At 41.5% G+C, this 23,870-nt stretch overlaps 1 protein-coding gene across 14 annotated transcripts in view; it reads left to right on the top strand.

The window, feature by feature from the left end:
- bru3 (bruno 3) overlaps positions 1 to 23,870 on the top strand; it is a 315,854-nt gene that overhangs the window by 245,438 nt on the left and 46,546 nt on the right. For 13 of the 14 annotated variants that reach the window (XM_064700747.1, XM_064700744.1, XM_064700741.1 and 10 more), the window contains one exon: positions 20,112 to 20,191. In XM_064700747.1, coding sequence (XP_064556817.1) covers positions 20,112 to 20,191 — 80 coding nt within the window. Of the gene's footprint in view, positions 1 to 7,965; positions 8,004 to 20,111; positions 20,192 to 23,870 lie in introns of those variants that run through there. The other variant, XM_064700752.1, reaches the window with a different exon arrangement.

The following is a 23,870-nucleotide window of genomic DNA, read 5'->3' as shown; positions in this document are numbered from 1 at the left end:
ATTGGGCACTTACATGCTTTTGTTGGCTGGCTGTCAGATAAAAAGCCAGCTGAATGGCCCGGGTTACATTTTAGCAGCTGTGCAACGAGCCAAATAATCATCACAAACATAACCATTACAATTATACAGCTTGGCAAGCAGCGTTCCCAGAATTCCAGAATTCGTATTGTTGGCATACATAATAAAATAAAAATCGGGTAAACAGTTCAATTAAAGTTGTTTGCTTTTCCACACGGTGCTGCTTGCACGCTCACACGCTGCCCATTTGCATTTATGTGAATGTGTTTCTGTGTATTTGTGTGCATATTTTTACACACACACACACACACACTCACACAGCAGAATAAACAACAAAGAAAGTAAAAAATCAAAAAAACGTTAGGAAAAAAAGTTGCGTTTGTTTTAATATGCAAGTAACTTTTTAACAATAACATTTCATTTTATTATGTCAAAAGTTTTGGTTTTGCGCGCACACACACACACTCACACGTACACAGCGGGTGTATGTCCGCACACAGTCACAAACACATACACACACACACAGACACACACTTATTTTGCTTACATTTGCAACATTTGACTGCCGCTGTCGGCGTCGCCTATTGTTGTATGTTAATGTTTGTTATTGTTGTTCTTTTGTTGCCGTTTATTGTTGCCATTTTGATATGCATGAAAAGGCGCCGCTGCCAGCGCCTGTGAGCGAGCAGCTGGCCAACAAACAGTGGGCGTGGCACTAACAAGCGACACTTCTCAACAGTTTGTTTGTTTTTGTGCTTTTTATTTTGCATTCGGGCCACATTAGAATAACAACAAAGTTGCACAAGATTCAAAGTAAAATGCCAAATAAGAAAAAATTCCTATTTAAATTTCAGTCGGTTTTCAAAATTCAGAAAAGTAAAGCTCAATTTTTTCCTCGATAGCAGAAAATAATTTCTAAAACTATCTCACTTTCTACTCAAAACCTTTTCTGACTCAGTCCTCAAAGCGACAAAGTAAATTATCATGTAGCATATTCTTAGCCGCTGATTTATTTCCGCAATAATCCAATCATTATCTAACAGCTAAATCGAATTTCTGTCAAATTGTACAAGGATGAGCCAATAAATTTATGTTAAATCATATTTTTATGTTTTTCACAGCCTACAAGTTTGCAGGCAACATGATGACAAAACAGCTATAAGAATAATTTGCCGATCTCGACATTTTTTCTCTTCTTCCTCTTGTTGTTGTTGTTGCCCAAGAAGACAAGCGAAAACTTGTCGATGTCGTCCTTCGACAGGGAAAAGTTCAGAGCCGCGAAAACTGTCAGTTGATGTGGTCTTGTGGTCCGTGCGCTTGCGGCTGTTGTGGGCTCTGATGTGGCCCGATATGGTCTGATGGGCTCTGATGTGGTCTGATGGCGATGGCAATGCGAACATATCATTCTTCATTAAAATGCGCTTCAAAGTCAGTCAGCCAGTCAGGCAACGAAGTTTTTGGCGTAGTGACAGGGCGCTAGTCTTCTGTGTAAGTGCCAAAATCCATCAACGTCAATTTTTTCTCGCTGCTGCGAATTATATTCAAAGAAAATCGAGTCAAGCCACGCGGCTGTGGCCAAAGAACAGGGGCTGGGCACAGTGGCAGGCGGCAGCGGCGGCAGCAGGGGGTGGCAAATCAAATGTGTAAACGGTGCAAGCAAGTAATGAAGGCAAAGGACAAGCAAGAGTTGACTGACTGACTGACTGACTGGCTGGCTGGCTGGCTGGGTGACTGACTGGATGACTGGCGAACTGAAAATGTATGCAAATGATGATGCATGTGGCGGCAAATGTGGTGAATGTAGAGGTAACAGCAGCAGCAGGAGCAAAAGAATGGGACGAACAACAATAACAGCTGGGCAGAGGCAGAGGCAGAGGCAGCGGGTTGGGCGGTGTTTGAAGGTCTGTCTGACAGGCAACAGGAATAAGCGCAACCATCATGTTAAATTATGCAAATTCGATTTCAGTGAGTGAATGAAACGAAACGAAACGAAACGAATGAAGCGGGTCGAGAACTGACTTTGAAACTTTGCCCAGCCCAACAAAACACAAAGCATGCGGTTGCTGACTGACGACTGACTTGACTAAAAGGGGAGCTGGCTGGTGTGTTGAGGAGTGGGTGCCACATACATGTGATGGTAATGCAAAAATTTTACAGCTTGACAATGGCTCAGGCCCAGGACGTAGCAGCCGGTGCAGCAGCCGACACAGGCCTTGTGCTGACAGACGGCCAGACAGTGGGGCAACTCTGGCAGTCTAGCTGTCTGGCAACCCGCCTGTGTGCTGGCTCATTTGATTAGAATATTCATGCATGCACTTCATTGTCATCAAGGCGAGGAGCTGCCGTTGCCGTTGCCGTTGCCGTTGCGTCTTGTCATCTGCGCAATCAACACAATTGTGCAGCCCATGTAGAGAGAGACGGGGAGAGAGCGAACGAGAGAGAGAGAGAGCCAACCAACCTTCCCCCACACTTGTCTGTGGCACTCTTTAGGTGCCTGCAATGATGGCGGTAATCAAACTTTCTATACATGAGCAACAACGGCCATCAAGTGGCAAGAGCAAGTGGCAAGTGGCAGCCGTGCTGCTAAGCATTTGCATAAGTAGCAGTAGCAGTAGCTGTTGCAGTAGCTGTTGCAGTTGCAGTTGCAGTTGTTGTAGCAGCAATACCAGCCCTGACCGAGTCCTGTTGCTGACAGGCAGCTGGCATAAGTTGACGTCAAAACGGCTCGGGAGCCCGTTTGTTTGTGGCCTGCTGCGTGCTGCATATTGCCTTGTTGCCCCCGTGGCTTTGTTGCAGTCGGCATTGAGGCGGCAATTCAAACATTAAGCCTAACCACTTGGCGGTCGTGCAGACTGTCTGCCCCACCATGAACCTGTCATTAAGTAATTGCATCACACGCACTTACACCGATGGGCGTCAAGTGGCCATTTGACGGACAGCACTGATTGGAAAGGGGCTACTTTAATTACGGCCTAAATACGTATGCAACAAATTGCTTGCATTCGGATTAAAATAGCCAAGCCGAAGCCAGAAACGGAAGCTATATTTTTCTCAAAAACAGTTGTGTAGGGCGTTAAAATCTTTTAAGCAAAAACCAGCCGAAAGCCATAAATAATTTAGGGCTGCAAACATTTTGCTTTTTGCAGAAGAAATTTGAATAGTGGTCGGAGCCCAACTTGAAGTCATGACATTGGTGTAAGCTGTGAACCAGCCCGTACACAATTGTAGCCTGTACCCCAAACAAGCATTTGTTACATATTTCAAAAGGGTCGAAGCCTCTGTGGCTAATTAACTGAGAACGCACATTTAATTAAACTAAACCAGCCACACATTTTGATGCACCTGGGCAAGTTTCGGGCGCCTATATATCACATGCAAATTGAATTAAAACGCTGTTTACACCAAAATTAATTTGAAATGTCTCGCTTTGTCAAATTAACTTTTAATTGACGCAAAATGCAAACTGCAGAGAGATTTCCCGAAGCAACTCGTGTGCAGCTGACACACAAAAACAAATTTCAATTAATACCACTCACACACACACACACACACATAGCGACCATCAAGCACAGACGCCAACAACAACAGGAACATATCCTTGTCATAAAGTAGACTTAAATTTCTGGTGCATTGTCGCCGCAGTCTGGCCCCTCGTCTTATTCTATCAAAAGCAACGAAAACCCCATAAATGCGAATAATTAATGTGACATATTTGGCGTAATTGAAGCAGCTATGCAGCACACACACAAACACAAGTACACACATTGTTTCTGTGTGCCTGTGTGTGCGTGTGTGTGCGTGTGTGTGCGAGTTCTCAAAGCATTCCTAAAACTGCAGCGCATGCCACGTGGCAACTGCTTGAATGCGTTCCAGTTGCGCTTGAGGCCAGCTAATTGAATTTTGCACATTGCCAGGGAGTCGAACATGCGGCTCGTCGCTTTGTCAGCCACTCAGACAGTCAGCCCAAAAGTATGCAGCTACATTTTGTTTCACTCAGGTGAATTCCGCACATGGCACTCAAAATTTATTGCCTGCAAAAATACGAGGTAGCGAGCTGCGTAATTGCTCTGAGAGCAGCAAACGCTTTTTGCCAACTTTCCAATGACAGTTTAAGTTGTTTTGCAGTGCCCCAAACTGGGCCCCCTTTCCTGGGCCACTTGCTGTTTGGCCAACAATTTTGTTCTTTCTTTTTTTACTGACAGCAAGCGGCATTGTGTCTTCTGCTTGATAGGCACCCTGGCAATACAGTGACAAACAGACAAACAGACACACACGCACACAAACACACAGCTTCGGCGTGAACTTGCGCTGTTGTCAACTCTGTCTTTTACATATCATCATTTCATTTCATTTCAATTTCAATTTCAATTTATATGAGCAAAGTTTTATGAAGTGCATGTCATGCTGCCTGTCGCGTCCCTTTTCTCTCGCGCGCCCGCTCACTCACGCTTGTTAGCTGCATTTATTAAATTTCATTTCATTTTCATACTGGGAAAAACTCAGCTCATGTTTATTTTACAGCACTCGACTGCACTGAAAGTTCTAACAAGTGCTGATTGAGTGTTGCAAAACTGTCAAATAAATGTGCACAACAAAACGAAGCGAAACGAAACGAAAAACGAAACGAAATGAAACAAGCTCAAATGTTGTAAAAACCAAATTGAATTTTACGCTTATGACATGGGCTTAATTTTACATGAAGAGCTTGCGATGAGATTTGCATTAAATTTATTGCATTTAAAATAATGCTGATTGATTGTCGCTGTGTTCGCAGCGCAGCAGATAAATGTTTTATAATAAATAAAAAAAAGATGTGGTGAAAATAGTTTTTAAATAAAGCTTTTTTAAAGTTTCACTAATTGAAATGACAGATGAAAAAAGTGACATTTAAATTAAAATATATATTCCAGACCCTTGTTAGTCGAAACCAGTTTTTTGTGCTCTGTCCCTTGGCGGAACTTTATAATTTCGGAACATATTAAAAACACCCCGGGTCATCATAAAGCAAGCCTTAATTAAAATGAAAGGGGAAGCGAATTTACTGCAGTCAATACACAGCCACAAGAGCTGCACATAACTATTTATTGCGTGGGCGAGGCGAACAAAAATATTAAGAAAAATCTCGGTAATAATAATAATGTAAGTTGTGGCATAAGCTCATAAGTGCCATTTAAGCCAGTCGCCCTTGTTGTTGTTGCTGTTGCGGCTGCTGCCAGAAGTCCTAGCCTGACTGCAAAATGGCCCACAAGCTGGAATTAAAATACATATCAAAAGGCGCAGCGGTAACTTTTGCCATAGACCAGAAAGCCCCCAAAAACTTTGTCGTCAAAAGTTCTTTGTACCTCTCCCTGTGTGTGTTCATGTGTATGTATATGTGTGTGTGTGTGTTCGAGTATTCGGCTCAGCTGTTTAATGCAGCTTAAATTTAATTGCAGCATAGCCAAAGTTTCATATACAAAACTAGTACCCAAACTGCCGCCCATGGCAGTAGCTAATAAATTTTTATCACACACTCGCACAAGTGACAGCCTTGACAAAGGCCTCGCCTCCTGCTTAATGCTAATTAACATGCAACACGCCCGAAACTATGCAACACATTTCAAAGGTCAAAGCAATTAAACGTACACACACACACACACACCAGAAATTCTAGACGACAAGAGGCGACAGCCACATAAAAGCAACAATATTGTCAACTTATGGTATCCAAAAGTAGCGACCAGCAGGAAAAATCTGTTACCCTTGGTATAATGTCGAAGTGTGCATGCAGCATCATATGAGAATTTGACCAATAAAAATGATTATTTTGATTTTTAAACTGGCCAAGACTTAGTAAATTCACGTCATAAATTTTTAATTTACTCTGTCAAGACTACACTGGCTTTTACGATTGTGACTAATTTTAAAAAAGTTTTGAACGTGTAAATAAATTAATTTCATTTCCGTTTTTAAACTCCCACAACTGTATCAAAACTCCATTTGCAAGTCAAATATTTTCAAATTGATCTACCTTTCATAACTCTTACTTCGACTTTATAATAGAAACGTTTCTATATATATAGAAACAGACATGAGTCCAGCTGGTCTTACGACTAAATCTGCCAGGGAAGTAACATACTTTCGGGGAGCCGAGAGGCCCCAGCACGTAGCTTCCACAATTTGGTTTCATTATGTGGCAAAGTGGCGGCAAGTGTGCTTTATTAACACATTTCAACCGTATGTGCGTGTGTGTGTGAATACATTTATAGCAGTGCACATGAACATAACTTTTTTAATACCCGTCGCCTTGGCTGGCTCGCTGGCAATGCTCTCGGCTTTAGTTGTAATAGTTTAATAAAGTAGTAAAGCTGCGGAAATTAGATTTGACCGCACACCGGCACAGAAGACCTCAGACCTGACTCCGGCATAAAACAGAAGTCTGTGGGCCCAGCTTATTTCCGCCGCAGACAAACTTTCCACAGTCCAAGAACAAAAACACAAAAAAAAAATAAAATAAAATAAAGTAAAAATAAATAACAGAAGAAAATTATACGAGTACACGCCGGGATGGGGGGAAACCCTTGTTTTGAGGTTCTTCCTGCCCTGTCAATAAAAATGTCCAGAAAGTTTGTGGCCTAAGCATTAAGCAAAAGTCCCAGCCGAGGCAGGTTGAAAAGGGTTGTCCGAAAACAACCAATACACATAGATGCGATCATATAAGCACAGCTATCGCATAGTCCCATAACTCTAGGACCTTCCGTATGTGTATTAAAGCCCGAGCATGTTCTGGCTGAGCTAGTCTGCTATTTGGCTAAATTTAATTAACTCACTTGAGCGCATTCTGTATTGCGTGGTGGCGGCATTAATAAAAGATTACTGCGTGCCCTATCAGCCATGAAGTATGCCACTTTAGATATTTGTTTCAGTTGGGAGGATTATTGAAAAATTAATGCAATAAGCGTCGGAGGAAATTTCTACCCCAAAACTCATTCAGCTCTGCTTCGGCTCTCGGGCTGAGCGAGCTGAATTGAGCGCAATTAGGCGAAAATGAAATTGACAGCCATGCTTGGCCATAATGGATATTGATGTGCACACACACACTCGCACACACACTCGCACTCACACACGCATACACACATAACGTTGTATTATGTTTATGAACAGCTGCCGCATAAAGGTAGGCTTTAAGTTGTTTTTATTTTGTATTTTTAATAAACGCCTGGCTCCTTATTTAATGTCAGCCAAAACAGCCTTGCCACCTGTCAGCAGCACATATTTTCTTATTATCAGTTTAGGAAGCCCAAGTGTATGCCACACCCACACACACACACACACACACACACACACACATACACACATAGGCACATATTGCACACATTCTGCAGCTCATTTTCTAGCTCATTGCCAGGCCGAGTCGGGGTAGGACATGCGCTAAATTAATTTATTCCACTTTTGTTGTTAGACAATATCCTTTCGACTTGAGCGTAACAGGAGGCAGCAGGCGGCAGGCAGAAGGCAGAAGGCAGCCAGCAGCAGCCGTCGCGCAGGCATTTAATGAAAATGAAAATGTCTAAAGGCATCAGCAGCCCGTGCTGTTATCCTTTTCCAAAGCCCAAACGCAAAATGAAGGAAAATAATATTAAACCAACTAGCGGGTGGCTCATGGACGGCACGGGGCAGCCGAGCAGCGAGTCTGCCTCAAGTGTCGACAGGATACTTACTTGGCTGTCAAGATTTTGCCATAAAAAATATTTATTTGATATTTACGCTTAAAAATAAGGCAGACTTTTAAGAAGGGCCCACGAACACATGGAGGCTTTAGCAAATGCTGTAAACATTTTTTTTTTTTTGACAGCAAACTAATATTTTTTAGCCAAGAAATTTAAACCTTAAGACAACAATCCAATTTATCTAATGATTTACTAATCATTTAATGCATTTTCTTATCTTTTTAGGTAAGTGCACAAGGCTTCATCCTTACAACAAAACACGTGCTACACGTGGCGGTAAGCAGATGCCTTGAAATATTTATATTTCGTATTCAAATATTTTAATTAGACCTCGCGAATAATATTCAGGTTATATGTGATATATGATAGATCAATTTTTAATGCTAGCTGATCTCCATATTTACCTATATTCCCATGAGCATAACTCAAATAGAGTATCAACTTATTGAGCACGGACCTGCCACGAAGTCTACTATAGACATTCACACAGAGAAACTCCTGCAATGTGAGCCACAAAAATGATTCGACGGAAAACCAAATTGACAGCGAACACTGCATATTAATGCGAGTGAGCAGGAAAAGCTTTAATGATAGCTCCCACACAGGACGCACTCAACACACAGCACACAACACGCACCACACACTTGATGTCTGCTCTCTACTCTTGCAACTGTAGGCCTATGATATTTGCATGGTATAATAACTGAAATTGGCTCAAAGAGTTCGCTTTGGTTAGCCACTGGACAGGCATTTTCAATAAATAATATACCATTTGGGATGGTTCAGATTGTATGCTATGGGAAATTACGCACATGAGCGTGCACAAATAAGATTATGAGACGATGACGACCGAGAAAATGCGTTTTCTCAAATTGGCGACAAATATATTTACCAGCATAAGTAGAAAATTGTCTAAGCTAAAGAGTCGTTCTCTAGTGTTGCTGTGTCTATTCCTGTTTCTGGGCACTCAATCAAAAATCACATTTCCGTGCTGTTGGTCGGCAATGAAAAATTTGCAATACACACACATACGATTATACACACACAAGCAGTTGCCATGCGGCAGGCAGGCAAATGTAATTAAAATTCGATATACTTGTTTTCACCCCAAAAAAAAATGGCCTCCAGAGACTGAGAGAGATGACAGCGATGTTGAGAGAAGGCCTGTGTCGGGCTATACAAACACCCTAACAGTATGCACAACCACAACACACGTACGAACACACGCAGCCACACATGTGGATTGAGATTTCATACATCATCATCATCATCATCATCATCATCATCCATCGGCAACAATATTTGCCAGAATTTAAACTTCAATTTAAATTTTTGGTCAGATTTGCACGTACTCAACGCTCCGTGTGTTTTTGTAATTGCATGTGCATACGCAGTACACACACACCAACACCAACACGCACACACACCCACACGCACACACTCACACAAATATATTTCATGCAAATTGATGTTGCTTTTAGCTCACACAAAGGGGGACCTGGTCATATGGCTCAGAAAAATAGCTGCTGCTGCCGCATTTCGGTTGTTGTCTGTGCTACTTTACAGCTGGCCAACAATGAAGATTTATAAATGCATCACACCCACTACCTCACCCCCTCCCCACCAACCCACCAGGCAACATCTGGCAGCGCTTCAGTCTACTTTTGCCTCTGTCAAGTACTCTCTGGTATGGCATAATAGCCATAAATTAGGGTAGAACAACGATTTGGCAACAACAATAGAAATGGGGGCAGCTATACATATAGAAAGAGAGAGGTCGTTGATCATTGGATGATGATTGCAATCATCCTTTGGGAGAAGCAGATTATGTAGAGGTCATTGAAGCATTCGAAATGCCCTTTGATAATTCTGTTAGACTGTTGAAACAGCAAGAGCTTCAAAGTTGATTAACGTATAATAATATAAATATAGAGAGCAGATCCAAGATAACTTTAAACATTGGGTAATCATTTAATATTTTAATAGGTTGTAAGAGTTATAGAAAAATCTAGAAATGGTAAACTAACACATCTAAGTGACTATAAAAAGTACTTAAAATTGCTATGGATTTTCCTTAATATCGAGTTTTAATGCCAGCTGACATAATTCAACAACATGAAATCCTCTGAGACCAAATGGGAAAATCAAAAGACAAATATTTAGTTTGGCAAATTTTGATATATTATGTGAACATGTTAGATTTGGCGAATTCTATTGGGCATAACCATTTGCAGATTTAATATTGCATAATTTGTGGGTTGTTTTGATATTGTATAACTTATGCCAATCACAAAACGAATTATTTTAGCTTTTGCTCAAATTAAATAAACGCCATAGAGCAGCAACAGCAACAACAGCAACAACAACAACAACAACTATAAAATCGTATACTCGAGCGCATAGCGTAACAAAATTCAATATCGCTTTTAATTGCATGTTTCCCAGGCAACAGCAGCGACAGCAACAGCAACAACAACAACAATTGACAGACATTGTAAGCCCCATTGCAAGCTGAGCTGTTGAGTTGCGGCTGGGGTTTCAGCGGGTGGTGTTGGGAGGGGTGAGGGTTATGGTATATATGTATATGGTTGGTTGACTGGCTGGCTGGCAGGCCACTTATATAAGCCAGAGACGACTGTTGGGGCCAACCTGTAATTTAGCAAAATGTTATGTAAACTTTAAATCGAGTTATGCATTTTAATTGGTTGTTGTACAATTTGCAAGCGGCACGTTTTGTTTGCCACATCCACAGGATACGGCCAAAGCGCATATTATGCATATGGATTCATGGATCCATGGCTAGAAATACGGGTACACGTTTCAATGCTGCACAGCAACAACAACAACATTTTTGCGTAATGCAGCTAAAATATTGCCGAGCTTCAGCAACTATTGCACGCGGCAACAAACACACAGCTGTCGTTGTAAAATTAATTGTACATCAAAATAATCAATTTAAAAGCTTTTTAGAAGATTCAAGATCTGCGAAGAGTAGCAAATTGATCGTTTGCTGCAAGTGTTGCCCCATTGAATTTTGTTACTCTCTAAAGAGTTTCTGTTTTAAAGCCTTCTCTTTTTTCAACTAATTTTAGAATGCCTTGCAAGGGTTTCGCGACTTTGCCTCAATGCATGCAATGCGCATTTGGTCGCTGGGCACGTCAAACGCAGCTGAGAGGCGGGCCGAGGCGTGGCTTGGCGTGGCGTGGCAGCAAGCACAAGGAGCGCAGCTACCGCAGCTTAAACTTAATCTACCTCTTGGCTTAATTGCTGCCACTACCTGAAAATTGCACCCAAAAGGCCAACAGGAAACCAGACAACCAGACCCAACGATGTCGAGACGGAGTCCCGGGTCTCGTCTTCTGCTACTGCTTATGCGCTTGTACTGTGCCCACAGCGCTAACTCATTTTAATGATGCCTCCGCCCCGCATCCACATCTGGTAGCTGCTGCGTCTTAAGTGCAGCCATGTCGTCTTGTTCTGTCCCGTTTGCCGCTGCTCAAGCCCTGTCCCTTGTCTTCTGTCCCAGGCAATTATGGCCAAGTAGCTGTGCTTACATGTGGCCAAATTGTTGTGGTCGCCTCACGGGCGCATTAAAAATGAATAATGTGCGCGTCTTGGGCGCACAATTTATGCACTGGCTTCCAGCTTTAGTTGCCAGCTGCTGCTCCTAGAGGAACCTTTCTCTCTCTCTCTCTCTCTCTCTTGGCGCTCCCTTTTGGGCTATTGCTTGTCCTTTTCAATCATACAAATCCATGCAATCAAATTCCGTTGCGCAATACAATTAGCTTCTCTACCTGGACTCGAATAAAACAAAGCAGCAACAACAATAACAAAATGTACGCAGCGTGCTTTTGGGCGCGCACTTTATTAGGCTTAAAGCGTATACAGCGTACCTTCCTTGGCTCTGCCGTTGCGCTGTCCTTGCCCAGCCCTTGCCTTGTCCTTACGCTTTGATGTTCAGGTTAAGCCGAGCTAAATTGATTTTTCTTGCCCTGTTCCGACTGGCTCTGTTGTGCTCCCTGGTCACACTCCGCAATAAACTTCAAATGAAGCGAGCCGCTATTAAGTTATGCGGCTTTATTTGCGGAGCTTTTGTGTTTTGTGCTAAATAAGTGCACAACTAAATCGACAAAGGCTACAAGTGTGGCGGTCTGTGCAGCAAGTAAAAAAGCCAGGACAAGCGTAGAAAATACGAGGTACTTAACAACAGGTATTCCGTAGAATATATCGGGCGCAGCTCAGCTAATCCGACTGGGATCAGTTCAAGAATATCTATAACCAATTATCCCAATTTTATTGAATCGGACTTTTTCACATTTATTTTTTTATTTTATAAACAAAGGCCTTGAGCTTCATAGCAAACATTTATATGATTTGTGGGAGTCCATTTTTTTTTTGTGAATATAATTTTGATATTATTTGTATTTGCCCGCATTTATTTGTGGGAGTTTAAAGGAATATAAGAACAGGTGTTGAAAATATCAATTATAGTTTTTAGGTTATATTATACATTTTTTTGCATAGCGCTAACTGATTATTAATTTATTTAATTAATTTCAGATTTAATTTCTATACCCTCGCGCTTAGCTCATGCGGCAAACACAACCTTGCTCTTGTTTATTTTCATTTTTAAAGCTACACTTCTTTTTTTGCACGACAACCTACCCCTAAACTCTCTTAACCATTTCCAATTTCACTAAGTCGCTTTAATAGCACGCGCTGCTTTATAGCAAACCCCCAAACTCCTTCCCCAGGCCCGGCACTCTGCACTCCCCCAAACTGTGCTCTGCGGCTTTAGTTGCATTTGACTTTGCGGTTTGACGTTGTTGCGTTGCCTGTTTTATTGTTGTTGTTGTTGTTGCTGTTTTTATGTATTCCTTCATTTTTTTTTTTTTTTGGTTGCAACACACGCAACAGCTTTTTGTTCACACTTTCGCCTGGCAAAACAATTTTCCTGCTGGCCGGGACACCAAATCAGAAAAGCTGAACCAGCCGAGTGAGTTGCTGTTGTTGTTGTTGTTGTTGCTGTTGCTGTTGCTGCCCCGCATGCATTGCGGTTTCTGTTGCATAATTATTATGTTGCGGTTGCATCCCCACCGACCCAGAGTTGATTTTGTTGTTGATGTTGCTGGAAAAGCATTTACCTTGTTTGTGGTGCGTTGAGCGCTGGCAAAAACTGTTGCCCAGGCTGAAAGCTGAAATTACTTTGGTTTGAGCGGCTTTTAAATCTTTGCTGTGTGAGTTTATTTAGGCGGTTGATTTTTCGCTTTTTGCGCGAATTCGTTAAGCTTTAAAGCGCATTTAAAGTCGGTTTGCCGTTGTGTTTTAAAAGCGATTGCAAATTGTGTTTGTAAATGGCTTTTGATGGAGGAATTCGGTCCTAATTATAAATGCAAAGGAAATTCATCTTATATAAGCGTAAATACATGCTTGTTTTCCTCTCTCTCTCTCTCTCTCTCTCTGTCCTCCTTTCGATATATTTTAATCTTTCCAAAGCTTACACAGCTCTAATGCCAGAGCAGTAAAGAAAGGGTTAACAGCCCATCAGCCGGTTCGAATCGTTGCCCAAAGCTCAAACCGAATGATGGCCGCATCCCCCGCCCAGTTCTAAACAAAAAGGACACTTTTACGTATAAGTCAACGAAATAGTAAATAACAACAAGACAACAACTGGAGACGGCAACTGGCAACTGGCAACCAAACAAGAGCAACAAATTTTTCGGCTGCGCTTAACAAATGTTACACAAAGCGTCGCATTGGACGGACGGTTACGACTCTGAGCCTGACTATTTGGCCAACTGGCTGGTTGACTGCTTCTGGTCTGGTCCTTCGAGTCCTGGCTCTGTTGGTGTCATTTGTTAAAGAGGCTTGTCAACATGCCTTATAACAAGCCGGCTACGGTTTGCTCTCCAACTGTATCTCTGCGCCGCCTGTAAAGTGGCCGATTGCCCAGTGCCCGATGGCTGTTGGATGTTGGATGTTGTTGCCGAGTGGGTGGGTGGTGGATGGGCGAAAACCCGAAAGCAATAATATTTTAGCTTTTGTTATAGGTTTTTCAAGCTGGCAGCAGCAGATCGTAGTCAACGCCAGTTTGTTTGTATTTTTGTAGCATACTTTTGTGCATTATTTGCACAGCACTTGCAGGAAAAGTCCAGAGCGAAAGACTTGGCTTTTCAATTTGCCAGCCAGGGGAGACATTTGTTTGTCTGTATACACAAAATATTATATTCTTAATTGGTGTTTATTGTGTGTCACACACACACGCACCCACACACACACACACTAACACACAATTATTTGAACTGTAAAGGCCAAAGAGGTCACACTCACTCACGCACAAATTTACACACTTTTAGGCGGCGATACGCACTCGAGAGTGCCATAAAAATGTCAACGCTGCATTCTGGCCAAGTATTAAATTGTTCGAGCCACAACAAAAGCCATAGACAACTTGCCTTTGCCTTGTTCAAATGTAATTTGCAGCTTTTCTTTTTCGGAACACCCCTGCGGCCAGCAAATGCAATGGACAAAACTCGGTTTCAGTTCTGAATGCTTGTCCAGCTGCTCTTTTCATATTTTTCTCTCTCTCTCTCTCTCCAAATGTCGCTCCTTCTCTCTTTTTTTGTAGCTCACAGGCAAATTTCATTCAAACAAAAAGTTTTGTATCTCCTTGCCGTGTATTGTGTGTGTGTGTGTGTGTGGTAAATTGCTTATGAAATTGCAATTTGAGCTCTCGCTCTGCATATCCTGGTCACTGATTTTTATTTAATTTCGCCTGCGGATGCCACAATATATGTATTCATGCAACACCGAGTGAGAAGTGGGCTGCGGAAAAGTGCAAAATGTATTACATTACATGAGACACACGGCATAAATTTCAACTATTTTGCATATTCAGTTCAAGTGGACAGCTGAGACATTCAGTCAGTCAGTCAGTCAGTCAGCCAGTTTGACAGTTTATCAGTTCGTTGGGCAATAAAATGTTTTATGAAGTGAATTTGTATGGACAGACATGGCTGTAGCCAAGGCTCAAGTTTCTCTTTTTTGCCAAATGTTATTAACTGTTGTTGCAAATCCTGCCCAAATCCATCGGCTCATGCCGGCTCTGTAGGCTTTCACAAAGTTTTTACCTTTTGTTTATATGCTAGCCAAAGTTTTTCCCTTCTCAAATCAAGAATAATGGTCCCATTGCAGATTCTAGATATGCTTGTGAGTGTATATGTGTGTATGTATAGGAATCTCATATATGCTGTCTTTTTGATTTGTATGCAAAGTGTTAAGGTTCATGTTAAGCCCAAAAGAGTTCAATTTCAGTTCAGATCAGACTGGGCAAAAAGGAACAGAAATTGGTTTGTTTGTCTTTTGCAAGTTGAGTCTATTTACAATTGTAGTTGACCATATTGATAAGCTTCCGCAGTTTGTTAGCCGACTTCATTAGACACATGTGGCCCAAAGTTTGTGGACAAAAGTTCAAGCCGAAGTCATATATTGAGCTTGAAATGATTTGTGGCAACAGTATCGTACATCAGTTTTTTTTACGAAAAAATAACAAACCCTGGTTGGAAAGTGGAGGCAAAAGACTGCATGAGTGAAAGTTTTATTTTCGTCCGAGCAGCTTCAAAAAAAGTTAAATAAATTATCCATTTAAAAATTTAAAAGTGCAAATAGAGCTTAAACTAGTAGGAGAAAGTTAAAATTTAAAAATGAAATGAAAAAATTATGCTTTAAATTTATATTTTATGATCCCAAACGCATGTTCGGCTCCCTTTACTTTGTTGATAACTCCCCACATTGACTGGCAAATTAAAAATAAACGTATTTTTATATTGCCCTCCTATTCGATTCTCAAGAATCATCATAATAACAAGCAGTGTTTGCTATCGACAATCTGTGTAAATATGTATGTGTGTGTCTGTTAACGTATGTTATTATGTACATTTGTATGTTTGGGTGTATATATGTAAGTACTCTTGGCCTTTTTATATAAATTTTAGTTAATTGTTTCATTTATGCTCTTGTAAGTGGATGGCTTTAATGTAATATTATTATACAAGTAACTGTTCCTTTGGCAGTTTATAAAGCACCAGTTTAACGTGAGTTACAGTAACTAATTCGCTTTTGCCAATCTGATTATTGAGCTTTTTACCCACATATGCTGGCCATGTTTGGTCGAGTTTATTTGATTTTTGTTGTGCGGTCCGAAAAATGTTGCCCATTTATGGCAAAATGCATTCAACTGTGAGTGTCATGAGGCAAATGCAATTTGCAGAGCTGCAATTGCTGCAGCAGCAGCAGCAGCATCAACAAGAACAACTGCTGACATCCTTCTCGTGTGGCGTTACCTTGTTTGTGTGTGCATGTAGTTGATACGGTTGAGTGTGTGTGGCAGGTCTCATCATTGGAGCACAGTGCCACATGCATCAAACAAATTCGATAGCGTTGCTTTCTGGCTACTGGCCAAGGCTGCTGCCGCATAATAAGCGTAAACGTTGGCTAACAAGATTCATGCAACGCTTTTGTGCCCCGGAGGCAAACATGCAATGGCCATCAACGTGTCCCGTCCAACGTCGCCTGTCCACTTTCAGTTCCACACAGACACAGACACATACATACACATGCACACACACACACACTCGAACACACACACACACTCGTCGACGCGACTGAATGGCAAATTGCGAATTGCGAACGAAGCGCGCTTAATGCAACTTTGTTGCTCGGTTGCTGCCGCCGCTGTTGTTGCTGCTGCTGCTGCTGCTGCTGTTGTCAGCTTCGGTGGGGCAGCTGGCAGCGATTGAAAAATCCCACTTGGGCGTTTTTAATTGGATTTTAAAATACTTGTCCCATGCAGGCTGGCAGGCGGAGGCCAGCTACAGCAGCCAGCAATGACCATAGCCATAACACGAACATCAACCTCAGCTCTCTCTCTTTGGCACTGCTCTCTCCAACCCTCGAGCTGACCGACCAGGCCAACAACATATCGACCCACAGACGATGGTCAGCAGTCAGGGGCTCAACACGCTCGTTATCCTTGTTTCCTGATGCTGCTGCCGCTCCTGCTGCTGCCGGTGCTGTTGCTGCACAATTTGGTTACGTGTTTGACCTGCGGCGATTTTTCATAGCATGGCCGGTTTATTTTTTCGGTGGCAGAGCCCATACATTAATAGCATTCCGAAATTTGTATTGCAAATGTCACTAAGGGTCTGCCATGTGAATCCCTGCCATAAATATAATCACCTGTGTTTTTGTTGCCAAGTGAGGGAGAAACCGCACAGCTTCATTTCGGTCCTTGTGAAATACGATGCAGGAGCTCTCTATCTTTGCAGTCGAGTTGGTTGTGGATACTCTATATTAAACTAATATTTCTGGATTAAATAAATCCAAAATGTGCTTGCTCTCTGCTAATTTCCAAGCAAATGCAGCCTCAGGTCGTAACTGGTCATTACTGCTCAAGAGAGTTTCATTTAAATGAGAGCCCGCTGGTCTTGCATTATCATTATCATTAGCATATTTGATTAAAAAGTGTCATTAGACTTTGAGCTGAGTACTCGCGCTGACAGTTGGCTGCTTCATTTCATGCTTCAACGGAAGTTGCTTGAGGAAAAAAACCTGTCGCTAAAAAACTAGTCGGCAGTGCACACATTTTAATTTCAACTAATTGCCAAGTCAGGGGATAGCAGGCAGGTAAATACTGAATGCAGCAGCTCTCCAGCTTCAGTTTCAGTTGCAGCTGCAACTTGTCGACGCTTAAGTAATTAATGCGTGCACTTCGTTAGCTTAAAGAGCAGGTCCTACGTCCCTACTCAACGCCTAATTGTAGCAAGTGTCCGGCGCTCTAGTTGATTGTATGTAAATGCAATTCAATGTCTTTACATCAAAGCAAAAGTTGACTTTTAGCTCGGACCTTCTCTGACTGCCTTACCTCTTTGCCTGACTAATTTACTTTTAATTATTATAATGACTTGAAGTTCGACAAATTAGCCTTAATGCGAGTTAGTGCGTCAGCGCAGACAAATGACGTCCTGCAAAGGTAAATAATCAAAAGAGTCTACGAAAAAGTCTAGCTAAATAAGTATAAGTCGTTGTACTGCCAACAACTTCTATATTTAATGAATGTTGAAGTACTTTAGTTGAGGCTAATCAGTTGAAAATTTCTGTGAATTGACAAAATAAAGTTAGCTAGGCTTAAGGGCTGCTCGTTATAAGCACAGCTTAGATGAGATATGTATTTTAATTGAGTACCCTAGCATATGGCCAGCGGAAAACCTTCAAGTTTTTAGGATTTTTATCAGATAGCACGCAATTAACGAAGGTGTTTTAGGATTGCATGACTTACAAAGTCCACAGGACCCTAGAAAAATATTTTTCTTTTGGCAAGTTATGCCAAGAAAAATGAATTTCACATAAACAAAAGCGACCAAAAAATGGAACAAAAAGAAAGCACAACAAATATTACAAACAAAAGCAAAAAAAATGGTAAAAAAAAGCACACAAAATCAACTTTGATTTAAGTTTACAAAAATGCTTAGCAATTGCTTTGCTTTTTTAGCTTTTGTTGTTGTTTTCTTTTTTTTGCTCGGCCTGGCATTCAGCATTTTTTCGTGTATTTTTTCCCCTCTGTTGATCTCTTTTTCTCTGCGTCGCAATGTTGTGGATTAACAGGCAACAAAATATTTTATTTTTTATTGTTTAGCAACGCTGATTTGCCTCCTCCCCCCTCGCCTGTTGCCAGATGCCTGGCCCAGCCTGTGGGACTGTCCAACTGTTGTCTGTGTGGCGCAGGATTTTGTTGTCACTTTAACGCACACACACACACACACACAAAAAACATGAAAAACCCAAAAAAAAAAGAAGAAAAAACAAGAGTGGCAGCAAAACAAAAATCCACTTGAATTTTTTACACTGTATTTTTTGTACATTTGCAACGCGAAAAAAAAATAAATACAAAAATCTTGTTCCTGTTTGCACGCGAAATTTGCGCTTGTCTGCCTTACGGCTTGTCAGCTCGCATGTTGCATGGTTTTAGGCGGGATTTGTTGCGCGCTCGCACTGCATGCCACACGCCACATGCCCCACGCGCCATGCCTCGCACCTTTTACTAAAACAGCGGCAACTACAAAGGCAGCAACAGCCGGAGTCGCAATTTAGGCAGAACAACTGCCGCATAGAAGGGGGGATGGTATATTTCTGTTTTTGTTTGCTTTCCTCCACTTGAGGCTCTTAATTTTCCACATTGTTGTTGCCTTTATTGCTTAAGGCACAATACCCGAATGAAGGTTAAGCTCTACGTCGAGATCAACTCCAAAGGCCTAGATTTATTTCTTAGCGCTGGGGTGCTTTCGAAGTGAAAACTTTCTCTAAATGAAAATTAAAATGCTCTCTAGATGGACGAATTTAATCATTTTGTATGAAATTTGATTATCGTGTTGTAAAATGTTAACCTATTAATTATTGTGCTATTTAAATATCAATCAAAAGACTTATTTATTAAATGCTAATATTTTAATTTAATTAATGATTTTCATAAATTTTGTGAGTAGCAGAGTTATTCCAAAAACAAAAATATATTATTGTTATTATTCACTATTATTATTATATTATTATTATTATTTTCATAATGTTTTCTGTCGTTTACAACGGTTTTTTTTTTATTAAATATTTTACGATTTCCTCATGAAGCAGTCAGTAAGATATCTTTTCTTTTAATTCATTATATATCTATATATATATACCACACGAAAACCTCATTTTCCGCCGCTTTTCTTATTTGAAACAAAAAAAAACTTGTCCATTTTTGTTGTTGTACACTTTTGTGGCTATTGCCTGTATATTAAATTAGCATAAATGATTTTTAATAATTATGCTCGTGAAGCCCCAATGGCGGCGCCAACATGCTGCCTGGCCACGCCCCATTGGCAGCGCCCCCAAGCAGCTGGCGCACAAATTACAAAATAATGAGCGCCAAGTGCAATGTATTTTTTGGTTTAAATTTTACATTCACCGTGCGGCCGACTATTATTTTTATATAATGGGCCCAGTTGGGCGCTGCTGTTGCTGCTGGAATGATGCTCGGATGCCAAAGCTCGGCTGATAGGGCTTCATGTTGGTTTACCATGGTGGAGCGCACCGAGCGATTCTTGTGCGTTGGCGAAAATGTTTTTTAATTGCACTTAAAATTTTATTTAAATGCTGCGCACATGTGTGGCAGCATTCTGCAACAGTTTCACATGAGTCTTGTCATTAAACACCTCTCTTAAACAGAAAATGTAGGTTCAAGCTACTTTGCTGAAAATAAACCCGTTTTAAATACCGCAAATTGAATTGTTTTTTGAACTACTTATTCAAAAAGTGTATGCTAATATATATTATTTGTTTTACTTTCAGGCTGCGCTTTCGTTAAATTCGGTTCCCAACAGGAGGCTCAATCAGCTATAACCAATTTACACGGAAGCCAAACTATGCCGGTAAGTGCCGCAAGTGCCACTTTTAATATAAATACATACGGAATATATATTATATGTTGAATATATAATCTACTTGCTGCTTAAATGTCAACGCAAATTATCAGCAAGTTAATTTTTTATTCTTTTTTTCTGAACATCAATTCGCAAGTGAATAGTATTTATAATGCGCCCACATAATTCCAATTAAACTGACGTGTCTGCCGCGAAACAACATTTGAATTTGAATTGGAATTTGAGTTTAGGTTTGAGTTTGAGTTTGAAATTGAAATTGAAGTTGACGTTGATGTTGATGTTGAAGTTGTCGCCTTGCTGTCATTTCCCACGCCGCTTTGTGTTTGTTGGCCAAGTTGGCAAGTAAAAAACATGAAGACCTAAATATTTGTCGAGCTTATATTTCCTTTATTTTTATTCGCGTTTCGCACAATTTTATTCTCATTTGTCATGGTCCTGCACTCGTGTGTCTGTGTGTGTGTGTGTGCGTACAATGTCAAACTAATGAAATTTCCAACCTGAAGTACTTAAGGCTCTGCCTGTTTGCTGTTGTTGCGCAGCGGTTGTACAGCTCTTTGTATATTGTTGTTTGTTGTTGTTGTTGCGCAAAAGTACTTAAGAAACTTCATTTAAGCTTCAAGTGACACGATCCCAGTTTGCAGTGCCCGCGTCCTTTAAATAAATTCGAATTAAATTAAATAGCGAGCTGAAATTATTATTATAATATTCTCCTGTGCACCACTTCAATGGAAAATCAAGAGCACACTCGGCTCTAATTTTCTAAAAAAAAGAAAAACCAAAAAAAAAAAGAAAAAAACACAAATCACAGCATCAAATTGTTTGACAACCGAGAAGCCGCCTAAAAGTTGTTTCTTGCCTTTGTGCAACGATTTTGTTCCGACGAGTGACTTCATTATACAGACATTTTGTAAGAAAATGCCATATAACTACATATATATTTAAATCTACACACTCACACACACACACACATATATATGTATGTGTATGTGTACTATGTGCTCTATGACAACGTTGCTTGCTCTGGCCTCATCGCGGTGCGGGAATTATTTTTTCTTGTGCGAAAATAAATGAAATTTGCATGACACTTGAGTTATTTTGCACGTAAATTGCTTCTTTTGACAAACAACACAGGCAAATATACAAAACCAGTCAACGAGCGTGCGCCAGCGGGCGAGGGGGATTAAAGCAAACTGAAATGGTTGCCATTGTTGTATTTTTGGTGTTTACATCAGTGCAGCGAGCAGTTCGTTTCCAAGTCAACTCTCTCTCCCTCTGTCTCTCTTTCTCTCTCTCTCTCTCTCTCTCTCTCTGTGAGAGAGTGCAGAGCAAGTACTCTGTACGAGTATCCTGGCCGCTTCCTCCTCTTCGGGCTCATCCTCCAAGTCCTGCCTGCTGCTTTATTTACCACTCAGATTGCTGCCTGGCTTTACGAAAGGCGAAGGCGAATTTTCCATTTTCGGTTTATGTGAATATGTATGTGTGTGTGCGTGTGTGTGTATCTATTTGCGGGCTTTGCTTTCGCTGCCGCCTCTCTACGCGCTTCTCAGTCGCGTTGCCCAACTCGTTGTCGCATTTAAATTCAAATTCAAATATTGTTGATGAAATTTGTTGCTTAATTTGCAATTTAGATGCGTTTTTAAACAAACGACCCGGCTTGCGCTGCCTGCCCCCCCTAGCCAAATCATGTGTTTACTTAGGCGGAACTTCTTGATGATAATGAAGATCCTGATGATGATGATGGCGCCAGCTGAGCGCCGTCGCGTAATTACAGCTGGCTGACGCCAAAGCATAGCTTCGCTTGGTTTGGGAGGAATAGCAAAATCAATGCAACCATGCCGCAGGACAAACACATTTTTTACAATAACACAACTTTCCGGTAAAACAGGCAAACAAGCGCAACCCCAAAAATGGAGACTTCAGGCAATACGATGAGCGATGCCCCCGCCGCAACGGGCGCAATCAGGCATCAGTGCTTCACAAATATACGGGTAAAAACTTCAAAAACATAGCCGCAAGTGAGGCGCAACTACAAGCCAATACAAATAAAAGCGAGCAGAAACAGCAATGCTCAAACCCAAATATAAATCCAAATGCAATCCAAATCAAGCAAACAGTTGGACCCCGGCATAAGTCAATTTCAATTTGTCAAATTTTACAACTGATTGCAGAAAATCAAAGCATGTCCCGAGGTGTTGTCCCGAGGTGTTGTGCGTGTGTGGCTGTGTGAGTCCATTAAAACCCATCTAATACAACAGTAATTTTATACTGATATCCGACTTTTTTTTTGCTGAGGCAACCATTATGCTTTCATGGCTATTTTTTATGCTCTGCTCGCCCTTTGGTTGCTTTCTAATTAACGACTCGCAAAAGTATGCAACACTTCTTTCGCTAGACGAGGAACTGACCCGACTGGTCGCTAACCCATGCACTGCTGCAGGCCTACAATCAACTGCACTTCACTCTGAATTATGCCCAGTGCGAGTCTTTGGCGGGAGCATTACATGGCTGCCTTGTCTGAACTGCCACGCCCACACCCAAGCCCACGGGCCGTACAGCTTAACAGCGACAGCTGCAATTTTTCACCTGGGCAATTTTTAAGATGAGCAGCATCAGGAGCAACAAGAACGCCCCCGAAAGACGACTCTGGCAAATTGCTAACTAGCATGAAGGCAAAAAAAAATTGAAAGTGTGTACAGAGAGGTTGGAGAGCAAGAAAATAAGCGCAGCAATTTCTGTGTTTTTTATTTTTTTTTTAATTTTAAGAGCGCGTAATTTTTTTGCGTTTTTTACTTTACTTTTTTCTTACCTGCCTGCACATTAAGCATTTTAATGTCAGTTAGGCATGGCGGGGTGTGCGGCTGCCAGGTTGGCAGTTGTAATTGCAATTTGGCATTACGACTCTGGTCCTGGTAGCCAGGTAATTAGCGCAAAACGACGCGGCAGCTGTTGTATAAAATTTTTAGTAGCTTGCACAAAAGTATGCTACACTTTGGCTCCTGCATATATTAATTATACAGAGCCAAATTGCCAAGTGCAACAACAACAACATGAGAACAAAAAAATTGATTGCCTACCTGCAGGCGTCAAAGTTGGCACAGCAGCAGCAACAGCAGCGGCGGCAGACAAGCCGCAAGTTAATTTCAAGCTTAACAAAGTTTTTTTCGGGCTCTACCCGCCCCGCCGGACCCAACGTCCCTCAACTCGTCAATGCTGTGCTCTGGTTTCGACGAACAGGCTTGGCTTTCATGTGGATGTACCACAAAAAGCTTTTAAAAAATTTTTGATTACGCCAAACCTTAAGCAGCTTATGGACGCCACGCCCCCGTCCCCCCAAACCTCGAACTGCTGCAGCTCCCGGCCGCACATTGGGCAACCACCACTCATTAAAAAGGAATTTACAGTCCGGCAACCAGATCTGCTCAGTGCCGGGCAGCGGGACAGTTTCTATAAGGTCCACCCAACATGCATTCGGCTTGCTGTTAATCCTCTGGCACTCAACATGTTATAAGTCGCTTTTAGTGCGGTTTGCAAGCGTTTTCTAAACGGAAGCCCTCTCAGAAAAAAACTGGACAAAGCAAATCTTTAGCCTGGCCGGCGCGTTGCATACTCTTCTATTTAACCAACTCATATAGTTCAATAGATCCCTTTGAAGAAACTTAACTGCTGG

Source organism: Drosophila montana, unplaced genomic scaffold (assembly GCF_035044405.1).
Source record: "Drosophila montana isolate Dmon_TW-CO22-7 unplaced genomic scaffold, ASM3504440v1 contig_1875_1, whole genome shotgun sequence".
NCBI classification, from domain to species: domain Eukaryota; kingdom Metazoa; phylum Arthropoda; class Insecta; order Diptera; family Drosophilidae; genus Drosophila; species Drosophila montana.
The sequence above is the reverse complement of the archived record's forward strand: the minus strand, read 5'-3'. Positions and strand labels throughout refer to the sequence as shown.